The sequence below is a fragment of the Geotrypetes seraphini genome, chromosome 4, assembly GCF_902459505.1.
Source record: "Geotrypetes seraphini chromosome 4, aGeoSer1.1, whole genome shotgun sequence".
In the NCBI taxonomy this organism is placed as follows: Eukaryota; Metazoa; Chordata; class Amphibia; order Gymnophiona; family Dermophiidae; genus Geotrypetes; species Geotrypetes seraphini.
In genome coordinates, this window is record NC_047087.1 from 285,879,708 (window position 1) to 285,899,566 (window position 19,859).

Below are 19,859 nucleotides of genomic sequence, written 5' to 3' on the forward strand. Positions count from 1 at the left end.
CACGTAAGCATGGAGCTCATCACATAGGCAGTATACTCAGCACAGGCACACATTGGTTCAGCTGCAGCACAATGGGCCAATCACAAATGACCTCAGAGTTCTAAGGTCGTTTGTGATTGGTCCATTGTGCTGCAGCTGAACCAATGTGTGCCTGTGCTGAGCTTACGGCCTACATGATGAGCTCCAGAGAAGGAAGAGCCGGCGGCCGAGTTGCTGCTTCTGGAGAGCTGCAGCACTTCACTTTTCATTGCCTTTGTGCAGCTGCCCGAGCAAGGAGCGGTATGGCTCTCTGACTCCCAGCTGCATTCTGCCCTGCTCACACCTGAGCTGGCCAAAGTTGCACAGGGTAATTGTGGGCACTGGGTCTGGAGAAGGAAAAGACCTCGGGGGCGGGGCAGGCCAGGCCAGAACCATGTACCTCCCCCTCCACGGCTCCCTGCTACCGTGGTGAAGGTGACTGCAGCTCCTGGGCACTGGGGTGACTGGGAGAGGGCCTACTCCCCCCTGCCAAACCACTTGGCAGGAGCTGGCTAATGCTACTGAGGTCAAGTTAGTGGGGGTGGGGGAGGGGAAAGGTTTGGTGGGTGCTGGGACTTGGCTTGCATGTGACAGGTGGGGGAGGAAAGAGAGGAAAGTCAATTTGGGCCAAAGATTAGGCAGGGGTGGGCTTGGGATTGGAGGGGGGGACAGCTAGGGGGAGAGGGAAATGACAGGCAGGCCAGGGTGAGGAGAAGAAAGAATGAGAGCTAGCATGAAGAGAGAGAGTGACGCCACAGGGAGAGGAAGGGGGGGCACAAGATAGCAGAAAAGTAAGCAGGCAGTATGGCTAATATGAGAACTAGCAAAAGGGACAGGCAACGACCATCATGAGGGGTAGGGAGAATGAGGCAATGGTGACATGGATGACAGATGGCTAGAGAATAAAGTGGCAGACAGGCCAGCCAAGGTGATAGCCTTCCATCTTGGGCAGAGAGAGAGAAGTAGGGAGAGTGAAGTGGCAGGCTGGATGGGGTGAAGGGGAAGGCAAAGAATCTGGTGACAGGAATAGGCATAAGGTGTACAGAGATGATGGTGACAGGATCACGGGTAGGGAGAGGGTGGTGATGGTGACAAGGAAGCAAGTGGGCCAGTGTGAGGGGTAGAGATTTTGTGTTCTGTATGTATGAAAAGGACTGTTTTCTTTTAGCATTGGCTGTGCAGGATCGATCTGTATTAATCTGGCTTCAGTTTAACAATGGGTATATTGATGTTCTAATGCTCACTGCAGTGTTTATGATGCTCCCTTTTCCTAGGTGCACCCTTGCTTTGTGACTCATGGATTATTACTAAAAATATTTTTTTATAGAGAGGAGGGAGTATTAAAAAAAAAGGAGGGGGTGTTAAAAAAGATTGTATTTTTATTGTTGGTTTAAATAAACTAAGGCTTAAAAAAAAAAAATCAAAATTTTCTGAAGTAATTGCTGCTTTTTATGGGGACAGGAAACTTTTATGGGGTGATGGGTGGGGACAGGCAGGGACGGAGGGGATTCCTCATGGGGACGGGTAGGATTTCTGTCCCCGCGCAACTCTTGTCAGAACGTAAGTCTGAATCATATAGAAGGTTTGGAGATACTGTTTGTCGAGGAGAACGATGACTACAATAAGATTTTCGACGTCTTTTGTACCGATCTGATGAAGACAAGAGGACCGATGAGTGACCCTCTTATGCTTTGAAGCATGAGATCGATGTGATGGTATCTTGAAGTTGATCGTCCTGAAGAAGAGTGTCAGTACTTCAAAGTAGAGGAATGATCCTTCGGAGGTGCATCAATAAGACAAGCGAGAACATCGATGTCTTGAGCGTCATCTAGAACAGGGTTTCTCAACACGCGGTACGTGGGCCACTCATTAGGGGTATGCGGGCTAGACGATTCCCGCCCCTTGCTCGCTCCCCACCTGCCGTCGCCACCACTCACCGCTGCAACTGCAGGAAGGGAAGGGCTAAGCGCAGCGCACAAGCCTTCCCTCGACGTCAATTCTGATACTGGACAGAAGGTCTGGGCCAGCCAAGCAGCGATTGGCTGGCCCAGACCTTCTCTCCGACGATAGAACCGACGTTGAGGAAACGCTTGTGGACCGCGCTTGGCCCTTCCTTTCCCTTCCTGCAGTTGTGGAGAGTGGCGGCGGCGGATTGGGTAAGAGGAGGCTTCGGCACGAGAGGGAGGCATGCTGGCTGGCTTTGGCTCGGCAGGAAGGCAGGCTGGCTGGCTTCACACCGTCAAGGAGGGGAGGAAAGCTTCAGCGAGGGAGGCAGGCAGGCTTCAGCGTGGGAGGGAGGACAAAGGCTGGAAATCAGTGACGGGAAGGGGGCACTAACTTGGGACATAGAAAGGAAGGAGGGAGGGAATAGAAAGGGACAATTGTTGGGTCTGAGTGTGTGAATGAGAGGGAAAGAGATGGTGCACATGGGGAAGAGGAAAATTGGGCATAGAGAACAGTGAGGTAGAGATACATGGGAAAGACGAGGACGATAGGGAGAAATGTTGGATATGGTGAAGAGGGAACCCAGAGGGATAGATTGAAGGGGATGCGGCATGGTGTGGGAGAGGAGTGATAGGAGAAATGGGCAGTGGTGAAAATTGATCTGGGGGATGAGATAGGAAGAAAAGTTGGACTCATGGAGGGACAGAGAGAGATGTTGTTTGGGGAATGGAATGAGATCTGGAGGAGAGGAAGCATGCAGAAGGAAGGAAGGAAGATTGGATGTACAGTCAAAAGGAAGTGCAATCAGAGACTCATGAAATCACCAGACAACAAAGCTAGGAAAAATGATTTTATTTTCAATTTAGTGATCAAAATGTGTCAGTTTTGAGAATTTATATCTGCTGTCTATATTTTGCACTATCCTGTATTTATTTTTCTATAGTTGTTACTGAGGTGACATTGCATATTTTAGTCATCTGCCTTGACATTTTTGGAAAAACCTCAAATATAAATGATAATTAACATTTTCTCTGCGTACAGTGTGCTTTGTGTTTTTTTTTAATTTTGTGGTTACCATTATATATTAAGATTATACTGTGTGTATATGAAAAATGGATGGAATTGCATTACAATTAGTATTATTATTATGGGGGTGGAGTCAGGGGCGGAGTTTAGCCAGGGATACTTGGTTGGTATTTGGTAGGCTTAGGGGGTACTTGTCTTGAAAACGTTGATACACTGGTCTAGAAGAACGATGATGTCCCACAGGAGATCCCCGAGTTCAATGCTTCGCTGACAGCGGTACCTTGAAGTCTTGTAACGCTATGCTCAAGCTGGGCTAGTATCGAGGAAGTCAATGTTAGCACCAGCATGCAGTTCAATTTCAATATATTATCGAACTCATCGAGTTTTTCCCTGAAAGAAGCTACCAGTACTGATGGCTCAACAGCCGGTACCATCAGTGCAGCAGGTTGTCTCGGAGTGGGTGACCTCAATGAGGATGCACATCTTATAAGAGAGAGAACCTGCAAAGCTGGAGTGATGGCATCTGTTTCATCTGCATCAAGGGACTCAATGCTGTAGAGACCTGCGATGCTTGTTTGGAAGCAGGTAGCTTCTTAGCTAGCTTCCCTGATGATGGAATCTCTTGTGATGTCGATGTTGAAGCCAGAGTCTCAATGTCAACGCCTATGAAGATTTGGCGATATCCATGGGCGCGCCGAACTGCTCCTGCTGAGTGTGACAAGCTTTAAGAGAGCGGGACTTTAAAGTTGAACAGCGAGAACAAGTTTCAATTTTGTGTTCAAGGCATAGACACTGTAGACACCAGTCATAAGGGTCTGCAGCTGAAATAGACTGCTGACACTTACTACACTTTTTAAAACCCGTCAAAAATTGACATAAAACGGAAAAAAACACTTCAACATTTAATGCAATTGTCAGTGAAATATATGAGGAAAAAGAAGAAAAAAACAAATACGCAAAAGCAAGCAGGCAAACAGACTGAACAGAGTCCAGCCAAATAGTACTTCTTTGCTCCATGAAAATGAAGAACTGAAGTGACGCAAGCCTCAGCGCGCAGGAAGGCGAGGTTCAGGCAGTCACAAAGTTTCTTAAAACTTAAAGTGACAGGTCACTTTTCATACTGGGCTCTGTGGGTAACATCCTATATATAACAGAGCTCAGCTTGGTTTTCTCCATATCCTCCTGCTGATGGATACAACCCATTCATCTGGATTAATCTGCTGCTGCTGCTGCTGCTGCTAAAAAACCAAGCATTTCGGTAGTGTTGCCCAATTTGCCGATTTGAATCGATTTGCTTTCTAAAAAACATAAAAAAATTGGACTCACCAATTCAGTGAGTCCTGACACCTCTGGGTCTCCTAAAGTGGCAGTAGCGAGTGGGAAGAAGTAGAAGCTGCTCCTGGCCTGCCCCACCTGTGCCTTCCCTCTGCCGCATCACTGATGACATGGCAGAGGGAAGCCATTGCAGGGCAGGCCAGAAGCAACATGTTCAGAGCACTGCTTCCTCTCACCAGCCACCACCATCGCTGCTGGTGCTGCTTTGGGAGGACTGATATGTCAGATCTCACGGTGGAGGGGGGATCGGTGAGGAGGTGCTGCACATGGGGATGGGAGGGAGGAGGAATAGAAAGCTGCTGCGTATGGGTGGGGGGAGGAGAGAGGAAGTGTTGACATGGGGTAATGGAGAGGAAGGGAAAGATGCCACAGAGGTAGAAAGGGGCGAGAGGAAGAATTGCATGGAGAAGGGAGGAAGAAATTTTGGACGTAGAATGGAGGGCAGGGAGAGATGATGCATGGGGAGAAAGAAATGTTGCACATGATCATGGGGAGAATGAAATGTTGCACATGATAATGGGGAGGAAGAGAGATATTGCATGAAGGGAAATGGAGAAGTTTGACCCAGGGCACAAGGCAGGGAGAGAGATATGGTAGACAGTGGGAAAGAAACAGAAATATTGGATATGGCAGAGGAAGGGAAGGTACAGAGATGGAAGATGGATAGTGAGCATGGAGAAAGAAGGAAACGTCAAATGGGTAGGAGATCCTGGTGAGCAAGTTAATAGAAGACAAACAAAAACTAGAGCCTGAGACTAACATGATTTGAATAATAAAATGATCAGACAACATAAAGGTAGAAAAAATAAGTTTATTATCTATTTTGTGATTACAATATGTCAGATTTGAAATGTATGTTCTGCCCAAGCTGCCCAAGTTAGACAGCAAGCGCGAGTTAGGACCTAACTGAAAGAGGAAAAGTCTCTTTTGGTTGTTTACACCATAGTGCCGGTATGACGTTGGAGAGGGCAAAGGGGAAAGGGGAGGTGGGTGAAGAGGCTACAAAACCTGCCAGGACGTTTGAAAAAAACAAAAACAAAAAAAACAAACAAACCAAAAACCTACACCCAATTGGGCAGGAAAAGTGAATCAAATTGAAAAATCAATTCAATGGGCCGAATCAAATCAAATTTTTTTCCCTAATCGAGCAGCACTAGTTAGCACAACCTGAATCGGAGGATTCATGCTGCCTATAACTAGATTACAACTGTCTCAACTTACGGCAAAACAACACCACATTTTGTGTGATTATTTTACCTTCTGTTAGTATTGACACAATCTTTAATTTTTGACAGATACATCATGTGTTTCCATTTCCAAAAGCAAATTCTTGTCATATAGGGGGAGACTATGGAGTGATGGAAATAAAAATTTAGATTAAGAGACGGAGAAGGGATAAAAAGAAAAAGAATGATGTCACAGAGAAATGTAAGGGATGGTCTGAAAACAAGTGATAGAAGTAAAATGAAAAGGGGAGCTTGAAAAAGGAGCCAAGAGATAGACAAGAAAAAAAAGGAAAAAAGAAAATGGGACCAACCTGATAACGAAAAAAATAAAATAAAAATCCAAAAGGTAGAAAAAAGGTCTTATTATCAGTATGGTACTTGAAATGTCTATCACAATGATTTCAGGCTTATATGAACTTTTTCTAGTCTGGCATTTCTGGCACTCCTAGCCGGTCTGGTTTTCAGGACCACCACAAAGAATACACACAAGTTTGCTGATACTAGAGACCCACTACATACAACTTCTTATGCATAATTTAATGTAACTGTAAAAACCCAACTGGTTAGTTCTGCTGCCAGGGGAGGGTTGAGAAATACTGTTCTAGTTCAAAGGTCAACTCAAAGTAGTTTACAGCAATTCACAGAAAGGAGCTATATGCTCCTGAGAGTAGACTGGATACCCCAGAACTAGTTGAAAATCTGACACAAACATTTCTCACATACAGAAATTATGTGCAGGCAAGCCTAACTTTCTATTGTATGTAGTAAAGTACAGTATATACACACCAATTCTGATGTTTTACTGGTCCGAAAATATTTTAGAAGTTCAAATCACTATAATTTTCTATGGAGCACTGGGACAAATTTTCCCCCGTCCCCACAAGATCTATTTCCCAGTCCCATTCTCACAAGCTCTGACCCTGTTACTACCCCATTCCTGTAAGCTTTGTTCTCATCTGCACAAACTTTTAACACTTTAAAATCATGTGTTCGAGACTTGTGCAATTAAGGTAGAGCTTGTAGGAATGGGACAGGGAAAGAACTCTCAGGGACAGGACAGGGATATTGAGATCCTGCAAGGACTGGGACAAATTTGTCTCTATGTCATTCTCTGTTTCTCACACCCAACAAAATTAATTGCTTACTAACTATGGGGAACGGGTGTCCTATAACCATTTACCAGAAATCTGGTAGCCTCATCCTCTCTCCCTTTTTCCTTCCCACTAGCAGTAAGAGAGCAGTGCTTTTGGTCTGTCTAGACTTTAGACCACTGTACTTGTACTATGCGCTGCTTCTGTTCACCCTTTAGATAATTCTGTTAATTGCATCGAACTATCAGGTGTATAGCGGTATATAAATAAAATTTTATGTTATTTTGTGTTTATGTTTTATGGGGGCACTGAACCCAACTGGGTTAGTTTGCCGCATATCGTGACAATTATGAATGTTACTCCTAAGTCTAGGAATTTGAAATATGATTTTATTATTTCAAATTTACTGTCAACACTCACCGTAATATTTGAATTGTGTCAAAGAACTTTTCACATCCCGTTCCTCTGTTGGCTTCTCTCTCATGTCTGAGTGTCTGGGGCCCTGTAATTTTGCAGGACCTGCTATCCCCACATGTTCAGATGTCAGAATGAGCTACACAGAAATTAAAAAAAAAATCTGCTCTTATCCTACTGTTGGGGGGAAGGGGCGAGATCATGCAAAATTTGGCTCATGCTGAAATAAGTATGAAAAACTCAAAACTATGCCTCTAAATCAAAATGTTGAAACGGTATAAAACTATCCCAATTTTAAAATCACAGTACTTGGAGTGCAAATTGATCCTACACGTCCTCTAAAAGCAAAAATGGAACTTCCAGTGCCAGGTAATAAATCCTTCTGGAAATTTGAAAGAGTTGCATATTTTGTCCCGATTATAAATTTTCTAGCATTACATTATTTAAATTTGACTAACATTTCCAGGACCACAAAGAATCTCAGGATTTAGCAATAAATCTAACAGATCAAACTATAAAATGAAAAATTTCCATGTCACATGAAGGATAATCCATCAATTTCTTGGAAGAGTCATGATTTTCCACCTTATCTGTAGTCAAATTTACACTTAAGCATGATCTGTTTTCAACCATACAATTAAAAAATTAAATTAATGTCAAGCCATAGAGAATTCTATATGGGTTTTTTTTTCCATACCCCAAAAAAGCTTAACTCAATATCCTAAATATTATACTAACATTAAAAATTCCGTTTCATCTCATATTCTAACAGGACAAAGAAGCTGTAATCACAGCATGAAATTTCATTTCAATGGACACCAGCAAACACTTTATGCATAGTGCTTTCAACAAAGATCCCATTCTAAACAGTTTCATGACCTAAAATTGATGCTTTACATTGAAATTATAAATTTACTTAAATTCTCTCCTGCCTCATACTATGTATAAACTATCATTTATTATAAAATATTACTTTAAATATAGTGGTTAAAGAAAGAATCGAACAAAACATTTCATTAACATAATAGGAAAAACAAAAAAAGGGAAAAGAAAACCACAAATAACTGAGAAGGGACTGCATACAATCGGGGAATAATCGTTTTTATAAACTCATTGAAAATGCCTGGCAACTTACTTTTTTGAGGGGGGGGTTAAATATCTATGAGTAATACCCGTAATTTCGAGCTTTTAATCTTGCCGACCATAGAGTCAGGAGAGGATAGAGGGGAGGGAAACAGGACCTTTGAGAAAAAACAGACAAAAAAAACAACACATACTGTAACAGGGGGCTTTCATTCGACCCTTTCACCCCTCCCCCAAAAGGATTTCAGGTCAATGGTGCTAAGCACGAAAACCTTCGGATTTACCTAAACTGGCTAGATTTTGAGCTAAAAAAAACAACAACCACAATACACACACACACATTTTCTAAAACAGTCCGATGCTAGGCCTCAGACCCCTGACAAATCGCTCTCCCAGCCCTCCCCGTCCTCCCCTGAAGAAACACAAAAAGATGTGTTTGGAGATGGCGAAAACGCGCTCAGCTTCGGGTATGTTTTAAGCAGGCAATAGTGAAGACACTAGATACCGTAGATCAAGTCTTAAAAAATAAGGGGACAATATTTCGAGGCAAAAGCTTGTGAACTCGGCACTTAAAAGTAATTCCTTGTTTCTCCCCTTCCACAAGATCATCGGTGGATCAACCCAAAAACGTGTAGCCATAAAGAGCTCGGAGTCCAAGAAAAAAAGTCACTATAGATTTTAAACCCTATGTCCTTAAAATGTATGCTTAGCAACACAAACATAGTCTCTTAAATCATATTTTGGTTACTTTTATATTCACTTTAGCGGATGAATTTAACAGTAAAGAAAACGGGCTATAAAAATGTTGGACCATGATCCACCATTAAAAACCGGGATAAAGCCCTTAAGGTTTGGGTAAGCGCGCGCACGAAGACTCAAGGCGCGCGCTTTCGCGAGACCGGCGGGAGTTGGGTTGGTTTTTTGTTTTTTTTTTTCCCCTTATTTAACAAACCCCCTTCACTTCAATTATAAGAAGGGGGAGTGGAAGGGGCGTCATGCGCAGGCTCCGATTGGCCCAAGTGCGCGCCTCAACCTCCCTCATTTCCCTACCTACACACTTTTTTTGCGTGCATGTGATAAGCTCTCAACGACGTAAACGGGAGGAGGAGGAGGAGGAGGGGTGGGGGGAAAAATAACCCGGAAATTTTCGTATTAAAAATGTCTTTCCCAATTTAAAAACTGATCAATATCGGTAAAAACAAGCAAAAAAAAACGGCGCCCCCCTCTTTTTCTACAACTCAAGTTGTTCCTGCACACCGGAAAACAAGAGAAACGCAAGAGAACTACTAGTGCCCACAACACCAAAAAAAAAAAAAATCCGACAAGCGAAAAAGGCACTCGAAGAGAAAGGGAAAGGATGCCGCCGACGCTCTCTGCTTGCGCGTCCAACGAACATTACAATCTGGCCTATAGTGTTCCCCCCCGCCCCGTGCTTCTGAACGCTCATCCTCGGCTCATGTCGACGCCAACGGGTATAAATACAGAGGAGCTTACCTACACAGTGAATGAGCTTGTGCCGCCACGAATCAAGTTCCTGCCGAAAGCCGCGCCTCTCGATGGAACATTGCTGGCTTTTACACAAACTCGCCATTTTCTGTCGGCCCTCAAGCGGGCGCGCACAGATCTGACAGCGTGGAAGGGAACGTTGTGCGTCATCGCGCAGGGTCAGAACGGTTGCAGGCACGCCCCCGCATTCTACTTAGCGTTGCCTAAGACGTCAACGTAGCTTATTGATAAGTGTTTGGAACGAAGGTTGCTTAATGGTTACTTCGTTATATGGCCTTGGTAGTGAAAGGAGGGTAAAAGAGAAAAACAAGGATTTGGCTATTACGACTTCTTTTGGAAGAAGCTTAGGGCTTCCAAGTGTTCAATTTTTTTAATTGTGAAAGAAAAAGTTTCATTTAATGGAGAGGAGGAGTGGTCTGATGGTTAGAGCACCCGCTTCAGTGCATTGAGGTTGTGAGTTTGATTCTCACTGGAGCTCCCTGTGACACCTCGTTGCCCCAGGCAAAATACTTGTCTTTAATATGTAAACCACTTTGATTGCACAAAATAAAAGCAGTATACAAGTTTCACACACCCTTTTACACTAATGTGTTAATCTACCTGTCCTAAAGATACCTACAGCTATGACCAGCCTTACAGATGCCCCTTTGATCCCAGATAGACAAAAACGAAATAACAAAAAAAGCAGACTTCACAACAACACACTATTTACCTTTGAAAGGTAACCACTTGCACTTAAAAGTCAATGAATGAAAGATATAGGGTCTTACATAGCTTATATATATATTTAAAACATGGAACAAAATGGAGAATACAACCAGACACATTGTGTTTCATTATTAATGGCAGTCAGGGGTCCTTGCATGCACATAAACTAAAACAAAATGTTTGATAACAAAAGCTCCTGGCAGATGCCAGCACCAAACAACTTCTTAATGTGCCTTTTCAATGCATCATAAGAATGTGACAACCCTTTCCCGAAGAATGCCTCTGCTACAAAGCAGAAGGCACAGAATTCTTTGGGGAGTCTATGGGCTAGATTCACTAAACTTACTGATCCTGTCCCGACAATCTGCAATCCTTCCCCGACCTTATTCACTAAACAGCTTCCCAATCAATATCCGATCCACCCATGCAAATGAGGGGAAATGGCATGCAAAAGTAGGAAGCCATCGATTCACTAAGCAGAAGAGGAAACACCGATTGGGTTTGCCGATCCGAAAAGAAGTGACTGCTGAGGATCAGTCATTTACTATCCTTGCTGACTCTCCTGCCCTCTTCCGCCCTGAAATATCAGTATCGAGGTTACAACCCCATATAAAACAACCATCAAAATTAAAAATAAAACTAAAATATCTTTACATATACGTAAGAATTCTTTTTTTATATATTCTGTAAAAAGTGCATTGTGAGCCTGTGGTTTTAACCCATGGGTTTAAAGCATTTTCTGTTCGATAATCTGGCTACACAAAATAATTCACTGTGTCGGTCACAATCATAGAAACATAGAAACATAGAAGATGACGGCAGAAAAGGGCTACAGCCCATCAAGTCTTCCCACTCTGCTTACCCACCCCCCTGTATATGCCCTAATGACCCAATTTCCTTATCTTGACCCTCGTAGGGATCCCACATGGGTATCCCATTTATTCTTAAAGTCTGGCACGCTGTCTGCCTTGATCACCTGCACTGGAAGCTTGTTCCAATGATCAACCACTCTCTCTGTGAAGAAATACTTTCTGGTGTCGCCATGAAATTTTCCGCCCCTGAGTTTGAGCGGGTGCCCTCTTGTGGCCGAGGGTCCCTTGAGAAAGAAAATATCATCTTCCACTTCGACACGTCCCGTGAGGTACTTAAATGTTTCGATCATGTCTCCCCTCTTCCTACGTTCCTCAAGAGTGTAGAGCTGCAATTTGTTCAGTCTCTCTTCGTACGAGAGACCCTTGAGCCCCGAGATCATCCTGGTGGCCGTCCGTTGAACCGATTCAATTCTGCGCACATCTTTACTGTAATGTGGCCTCCAGAATTGCACACAGTACTCCAGATGAGGTCTCACCATGGCCCTGTACAACGGCATTATGACTTCAGGCTTTCGGCTGACGAAACTTCTATTGATACAACCCAATATCTGCCTTGCCTTAGATGAAGCCTTCTCCACTTGATTGGCAGTTTTCATGTCTGCACTGATGATTACTCCTAAATCTCGTTCTGCTGAAGTCCTAGTTAAAGTTTCTCCGTTCAAGAAGTACATCCTGCATGGATTTCCGCTTCCGAGGTGCATGACCTTACATTTCTTAGCATTGAAGCCTAGCTGCCAGGTTGAGGACCAACTTTCCAATGTAAGCAGGTCCTGCACCATATAATTCTGTAAACTGCATTCACTTACTATATTACATAGTTTGGCGTCATCGGCGAATAGTGTTATTTTACCTTGAAGCCCTTGAGTCAGATCCCCTATGAATATGTTGAAAAGGAGTGGACCCAGGACCGAGCCCTGCGGCACTCCACTGGTCACCTCCGATGTTTTAGAGAGGGTACCATTAACCACCACCCTCTGAAGTCTGCCACTCAGCCAATCATTGACCCATGCAGTTAGTGTCTCTCCTAACCCCATTCCTTTTAAAAAATGTCCAACTCATAGGGCCAGCAAAAGTAAACTGCAGCCACCCCTCCCCCTTTCTTTTGAGCTCACTTGTGCTTTACCGCCAATGACGTGCGGGAATAAACCCTGCCCATTAACTATGTAATAAGGGCGAAGAGCTAGCGCATGCATAAATTGCATCAATAAACAACAAGGATACTATGCGCATGCATTTAAATCGCTCTTACAGTAAATTAGCACTAAACATAAATAAAACTAAATCAATGTTATTTACCTGGAAAAAAGACTTAACTCTATCAAATCCTTTTATCCTTAACAATATCCCTCTTAACTTAGTCTCCTCTGTTAAAATCCTTGGAGTAACAATTGACGACAAATTGGATTATCATGAACACATTTCTATTACAGTTAAAAAGTGTTATTATAAATTAAGAATGATTCGCTCAATTGCCAAATTTCTCAGCTTAACATCAATCAAGATACTTATACATTCATTAGTAATATCTACACTTGACTACTGTAACGCCCTTCTTCTCAATATCACACAGAAAGAAAAAAGGAGATTACAACTAATTCAAAATACGGCCATCAAATTAATATTTAATGCAAGAAAATATGACCATGTTACACCTTTGCTAATAGATGCTCACTGGCTACCAATCGGTCACAGGATTACATTCAAAATTATATTACTCATTTTTAAAACACTAGTATCAAATGAACCTTTATTTATATCTAGATACTTAATCCCACATAACACACAACGACCACTTCGCTCATCTGAACAAAATTTGCTTACTGTACCTTCTCTAAAAATTATTGGAACACGTAGATCAGACATGTTCACTGTGATGGGACCTCAATGGTGGAACGCCCTACCACAATACATTAGAATTGAAAAAGATATCTCAACATTTAAAAAATTATTAAAGACTTATTTATTTAATGACGCTTTTAATAATTGAAATTTTTTAATACTTTTTGGATATGCTTTTAATAATGCTATGGTTTTAACACCCCCCCTCCTTTTGTATTTTCCTTTATTTTTCTACTGAAAAATTTAAAAATTGTAACTTTTAACCTTTTTTCCTCCCGACTCATGTATGTATAATATGTAACCACTATGTATATTCAAATATATTTTATTGAGCAATCAAGAAAAACAACAGAATGCCACAACAAGAGCAAAACCAGCTCAAAAGAGTTTGAAGTATTCCCCCCAAAGAACCTCCCTCCCCACCACCCAACCCAAGACACCCCTCCCCCACCCAGTCCCACCCCTGGGTCCTCCTTCCAATTACCAAAAATAAACAAAGAACAAACTCCACACAAAAGTAAACAAAGAATATGCATTACAAAAAGCATCAATTAAGTATCCGGCTACGAGCCAGAGGGGTCAAAGTAGTCCAGAAAGGTTCCCAAGTAGTCTGGAAAAGGCGGCCCTGGCGAGAGGACAAATCAGCCACATCCCGTCGCTCCCACATCAAGAGAGCAATCATGCGGCTCCTCCAAAGGGAATAGTCCGGAGCTTCAACTTCCAGCCATTTCAGCAAGATGCATTTCAAAGCAATCAGGATAGACCACTTGAGGAAAGCTGCAACCCCTTTGGAACGTGGAAAGTAGTGAGGAATAGTTCCAAACAAAAGCAAAGGGGAGCTGCGGATGGTAACATGCCAAAGAGTCTCAACAAAAGCAAAGATAGCAGTCCAAAAATGCTGTACCTGAGGACAAGTCCAAAACATGTGTCCCAAACTGGCTTCCGGAGCCTGACAACGAAGGCAGGCAGCGGTTAAACGAAAATGAGCCAAATAAGCTCTTTTAGGAGAGATAAATAAACGAAAAATCAATTTAAAATGTTGCTCCCAAAAGGTGGTATATTTTCGAAATGCTGGCAGACGTCGGACAGCCTGCAGGAGTATGTCCGAAGGCAAGTCTACAGCAAGATCGCAAGACCAAGCATCTCGCAGCCGAGAATGGTCAAACAAAGGGCATTCATCTTTCAAGTGGCGATGATGGAACTTGAGAGGGACCGGCTCCTGCGAACCAATGGTAAAGGCCGTAGACAATGACTCTTGGCAAGAGGCTTGTAAGGAACTAGGAGGTAAGGAAGAAATGTAATGATGGATTTGCATATAAGCAAAAAAATCGGAAGGGGGAATATCAAATTCTGTTCGCAATTGAGCAAAAGATTTAGGTGTACCATCATCATTAACCAAGTGAAATAGATAGTGAATGCCCTTCGCTTCCCACCTAACAAAACTCGGCCCATCAACCCCAGGCAGAAAAGAGCCATTAAAGCGAAGAGGCAGAAAGGGAGAGACAGAGGGAGAAAGAGTGTGAAATTTACAGACCCAACGCCAAGCCTTCCTCAAGGGTCGATGCAATACTTTTATGGAAAGAGATTCAGGTAGAAGAGAAGGGACAGAATGCAGATAGGCACTAAAGTGAGCAGAAGAAAAACAAGAAAGTTCTAGAGAAGTGTTAGTGAAAGCTGAAGTACCCCGAAAGAGGTCATTAATATGTCGCATGCCACAACCAATCGTCAAATAACGAAGATTCAATAAGCCCAAACCCCCTCTATACCAGGGAGTCGCCGCCCGCTTATAAGACAAACGTGGTCTCTTACCAGCCCAAAGAAATTTCTGTACTAGGCGCTCTATTCTACGCTCATCACGAAAAGTCAAATAAAGGGGAAGGACCTGAAAAACATAAAGCCAACAGGGAACTAAGAGCATGTTATACAAGTGTACCCGGCCCAAAAGCGAGAAAGGAAGAGATTCCCAGAGGTGCAACTTATTGTGTAAAGCCTGAAACAGTGGCGTGACATTTAACCGGTACAAATCAGATAAATCTAACGGAATCGTAACCCCTAAATACCGTAAAGTGGAATCAGCCCAATGAAGAGGGAACGCACCCCTCCAGGAAGTGCGTAAATCCGGCGGAAAAGGTAAGGCCATGGATTTATCCAAATTAAGAGACAGCCCTGAATAAAACCCAAATTCAGAAATGAGATCCAGAGCTGCCAGGAGAGAATCTTCAGGGTGGGTAAGAATTAAGAACATATCATCTGCATACGCCAGAGTCTTAAGTTCGAAGTCGCCAACTGAGAGACCTCGAACCTCCGCGAATCCCCGAAGAGTGCATAACAAGGGTTCCAAAGAAAGAAGAAACAGAAGAGGGGAAAGAGGGCAACCCTGTCGGGTTCCATGAAGAATAGGGAAAGAATCCGAGCGGGTCCCATTAACCAGCAAAGAAGCATGCGGATTAGAGTAGAGGGAACTTACGGCATCCAAAAAGAATCCCCCGAGCCCCACATACTCCAAGGTACGAAACATAAACGACCAATGAATGCTATCAAACGCCTTGGAGGCATCTAGGCTAACAAATAAGGTCGGAATATGGCGAGATTGGCACTGGGCAAGAGCGAAAAGGACCTTACGGACATTGTGTACAGACTGGCGGCCCCTAACAAAGCCAACCTGATCCTCATGTATAAGCTGTGGTAAATGAGGAGCAAGACGATCAGCCAGCATGCGTGCAAAGAGCTTGAGGTCAACGTTTATTAAAGAAATGGGGCGGTAGGACCCAGGCAAGTCCGCTTCTTTACCCGGCTTCAAGAATAAGGTAATAAGGGCCTCATTCGCAAAGCGCGGAAAGGAACCACGGGCAACAGCTTCATTAAAATATGCCAACAATGGTCCAGAAAGAGAAGGAGAAAGGATCCGATAGAAGTCACCCGAGAACCCATCTGGGCCTGGCGCCCGATCAGAGCGGAGCGATTTAATAGCTGATTCTAATTCAGCTGCCCGGAACGGACTATTAAGCGAGGAAACCGTAGCCTCCGACAAACGAGGGAGCCCAGAAGAGTGAAGATAGTCTGTCACCATCTCCAAAGAAGCATCTTCCGAAGCGTCATATAACCGACGAAAAAAGTCAAATAAAACCCCGGAGATTTCAGAAGTCTGGGACACCACCCCACCACCCTTGGTCCGTAAAGACAAAATTGGTTTCCTCCCAGTCGTAGCGTTAACCAAACGAGCCATAAGGCGGCCGGGTTTATTCCCATAGCGATGAAAACAATACTGGTAAAAAGCTTTACATTTTTGAAAACGAGAATGAAGAAGGGAATTCAAGGCCACCTGGGTAGACAGATAACAGTCACGAGTCTCCTGGGAAGGGTGAAGAGAAAAGGACCGCTTCGCCAAACGCAAGGCCCGTTCGAGAGTAACAATCCCCTGATTAATACGCCTGGAACGGGTGTAACCACTATGTATATTGTTAGTTTCTTTTTATTGCTCCTTATTGATTTTGTACATCGCTTAGTAATTTTAATAGGCGATTAATCAAATACACTAATAAACTTGAAACTTGATCAGTGGGATCGCTATAGGGCTTGCATCACATCAGATCATTTGCATGTAGAATTGCCCAACAACAATCCAGATTGGTAAATTTACTTAATTTGGGGCTATGTGTGTGGGCTGATAGAATAATTATGTGGGAGTAGTTAGAGGCCCCTAGCCAGAGTGGGATCAAGCTCCTTCCCTTGTTTAAAAGCAGACTGAAAACCCACCTTTTTTATATAGCTTTCAATCCTTAACCCTACTCTTCTGCCCTCCAATCCAGCCCGCTGATTACCATTCCCCTTAATTGTATCCATGACATCCTGTTTGTCTGTCTTACCTGTTTAGATTGTAAGCTCTTTCGAGCAGGGACTGTTTTCTTATTCTTTGTGACTCCGTACAGCACTGCATGCGTCTGGTAGCGCTATAGATATAATTAATAGTAGTAGTAGTAGTAATAGTATAAAAGATGAGTACAGGGTTTTTGGTCATCCTGATTCTGCTGCCAGAGGGAGACTTTGAAAGTGCTGTCAGCTTTTGGAGGGAAGGTCCATGTGAGTTTTTCAGTAGAGCAGACATCAGAGTTTCAGTTTGGCATGAAGATTAGCATGGTCCTGGCCTGATGAGTGAGGGTGGGACCTGGAGTGGCTCACCAAGAGAATAATTGGGATTTTACTCTTCTAAGGATGTCATCAGGAGAGGACAGAGCAAGGATTGTGTGGAAACCATTTAGAGCAGGGGTGGCAAAGTCATTCCTTGAGGGCCACAATCCAGTTGGGTTTTCAGGATTTCCCCAATGAATATGCATGAGATCTATTAGCATACAATGAAAGCAGTGCATGCAACTAGATCTCATGCATATTCATTGTAGCCCTTGAGGAGGGACTTTGACACCCCTGATTTAGAGGGTAACCTTGTTAAAGACCCTTCTTATAGCAGAGCCTATGTGGAGTGTATAAGCTTGGTGGGAAAACAGCATGGTCATTGGAAGCGGATAAGATCCAGAGTGGTGCACTGCAAGTACTGAAGGATTTGTGTAGAGAGATTGGGAAACATGGGAAAAGATGTGTGTGGGAGGGGTTTAATTGGCTTTATCACAAACAGCTTGAAAATAGTTTTGGTACTCTCAAAAACGGAATTGTAAATAGTTGTTAATTAAATCTGCAATCAAGTTTCAAATAAAAGTTCCAATTATCAATTGCTCCTTGGTCTCAGCTTGATTCCTTGATAAGTGATTAGGTGAAGACTGAGGCTCAGATGCACCAAAGCCAGCGATGGTTGCTAAACCGCATGTTGGTTCTCCTCAATCGCCCATTTTCTGATCCGGCCATGCAAATTAGTTAAAACCCCATACAAACTAGCCAAGTGATTGATGCACTAACATCGCTTGGCTATGCACAAAAAAAGCAATGGTTTTAGCAATCACCCCCCAAAAAATGATAGGTCTGCCTGTTTTGTTTTGGGTTGGGTTTTTTTTGGGGGGGGGTTTATTTATTTTAATGGCATGTGTTACACACTCAAAATATCTGTCCCATTAAAAAAAAAAGAAAAAAGCCTCCCACCGATAGCCCCTGATGAATGCAGCACCAGGAATCCTCCATGCTAGCAAAAATTGGCATCAGGCACACCACCAAACAGCCCTACCCTCCCCCCTTCCCTACATCTTACTATAACCTCCTTACATTATATGTTGAGCTCTCCAAAACTCCCCCCAAACCTACTGTATCCCCCTGTCTACCACACCAATAGTCCTTATCCCTGCAGGTGTCAGCTATATGGTAGTTTTTGGTGGGCTCACACTTTCCACCACCATATGTGCCTGGGTGTCCTTCTCTGCAGTCCACTGCTCTGCCCATGAGGCTACTCCAGAGACTTGATTGCAGCTCTACTAGGACTGGCCATAGTATTTGCATCTATCATAGAGACAAATATGTACTGTTTCATGTAGATATATGGGGGGTGGGAGAGGATCAGTGACCACTGGAGGAGTGTGTGAGGGCCTCCAGTGGTCAACTGGTCAGTATGAGTACCTTTTTGGCCCTTATTTTAAAAAACACGTCTAGCCCAAAATGTCCACATTGTGCCCTGGATGTTTCGTAAAATGTTTGATCCAAATGCTCAGCTCACCTTAATCACATCCAAAACGTGCCCCCTTTGGATTTAGATTCACTGGAGACAAAACGACCAGAAATACATCTAAAAAAATCAGTTTTGAAAGTGTCCACTTGGCCATTTTGACCAGTAAGACATCCAAGTGCCAGTTTATGTCGTCTTATGAACGTCTATAATTTTTGAAAATGAGTCCTGTTGTGACTGTATTAATTAAAAAAAAAAATTCTGTAAGCCATAGTCATGGTTAACTGGCCCAGAAGAGCTAGCTGGTGCCCCAAGACTGTGTGAGAGAGACAAGGGTTATATGAGCATAAGAACTGCCCTACTGGGTCAGACTAAGGGTTCATCTAGTCTACTGTCCTGTTTTCAATAATAGTTGTTCCAGGTCAGAAGAGCCGAGTAGAGTGCCAAAAGGTAGCAAGATTCCAATGCTAAATAAGCAGTGTACCTTCAAAATGGTTTATGGACATTTCTCTCCAGGAATTTGTCAAAACCTTTTTTTAATCTAGCTACATTAACTGCTTTTACTACTTTCTCCAGCAATAAATTCCAAAGCATAACTATATATTGAGTGAAAACAATGTTTTCTCCTGTCTTTTAAGCATGCTGCTATGTACCTTTTGAAAGAGTAAACAATAGATTTCCATTAACCTGTTCCACTCCATTTAGGATTTTATAGACCTCTATCATATCTCCTCTCACCAGTTTCTTCTCCAAGCTGAAAAGCTCTGTCTTTAGTCTTTCTTCATATGAGAGTCATTCCATCCCCTTAATCATTTTCGTTGCTCTTCTCTGTACCTTATTCAGTTCCGCTATATATTTTTTTTTTTTTAAGATGCAGCAGTCGGAATTGCATCCCATATTCAAAGTGTGTTCTCACTATAGAGTGACACCAATGGCATCTCTAGACAGAAATATTTTGGGTGACAACAGGGGGAGAAGCCAAAATAATATATTTCTGCACATAAAAGCCGTCTTCTTCCCCCAACTGTTAAATTACCAATATAAGAAACCAACCTCTCTCCAAATGGTTTAAACTACTCAAGAAAACTGCTGTTATAATCCACATTGCCATTTAACAAATTCTTCTGTGTATTCTCTACAACAGTGGTTTTAAAACTTATCCCAGAGATTAGCATATGGAGGAAGAGACATGAAA

The 19,859-nt window shown here is 43.0% G+C and overlaps 1 protein-coding gene across 10 annotated transcripts in view; it reads right to left on the bottom strand.

Annotated features, from left to right (window-relative positions):
* The window catches only part of LCOR (ligand dependent nuclear receptor corepressor), a 277,489-nt gene extending 267,648 nt beyond the window's left edge, over positions 1 to 9,841 (bottom strand). For 2 of the 10 annotated variants that reach the window (XM_033943077.1, XM_033943081.1), the window contains exons 1-3: positions 9,632 to 9,766; positions 8,190 to 8,295; positions 7,061 to 7,193 (exon numbers count right to left, since the gene is read on the bottom strand). In XM_033943077.1, the coding sequence (XP_033798968.1) occupies positions 7,061 to 7,124 (64 nt within the window). In that variant the 5' untranslated portion in view covers positions 7,125 to 7,193; positions 8,190 to 8,295; positions 9,632 to 9,766. Of the gene's footprint in view, positions 1 to 7,060; positions 7,194 to 8,189; positions 8,296 to 8,642; positions 8,659 to 9,631 lie in introns of those variants that run through there. The other 8 variants (XM_033943075.1, XM_033943074.1, XM_033943078.1 and 5 more) reach the window with 7 other exon arrangements.
* Between the last annotated feature and the right edge of the window lie 10,018 nt (positions 9,842 to 19,859).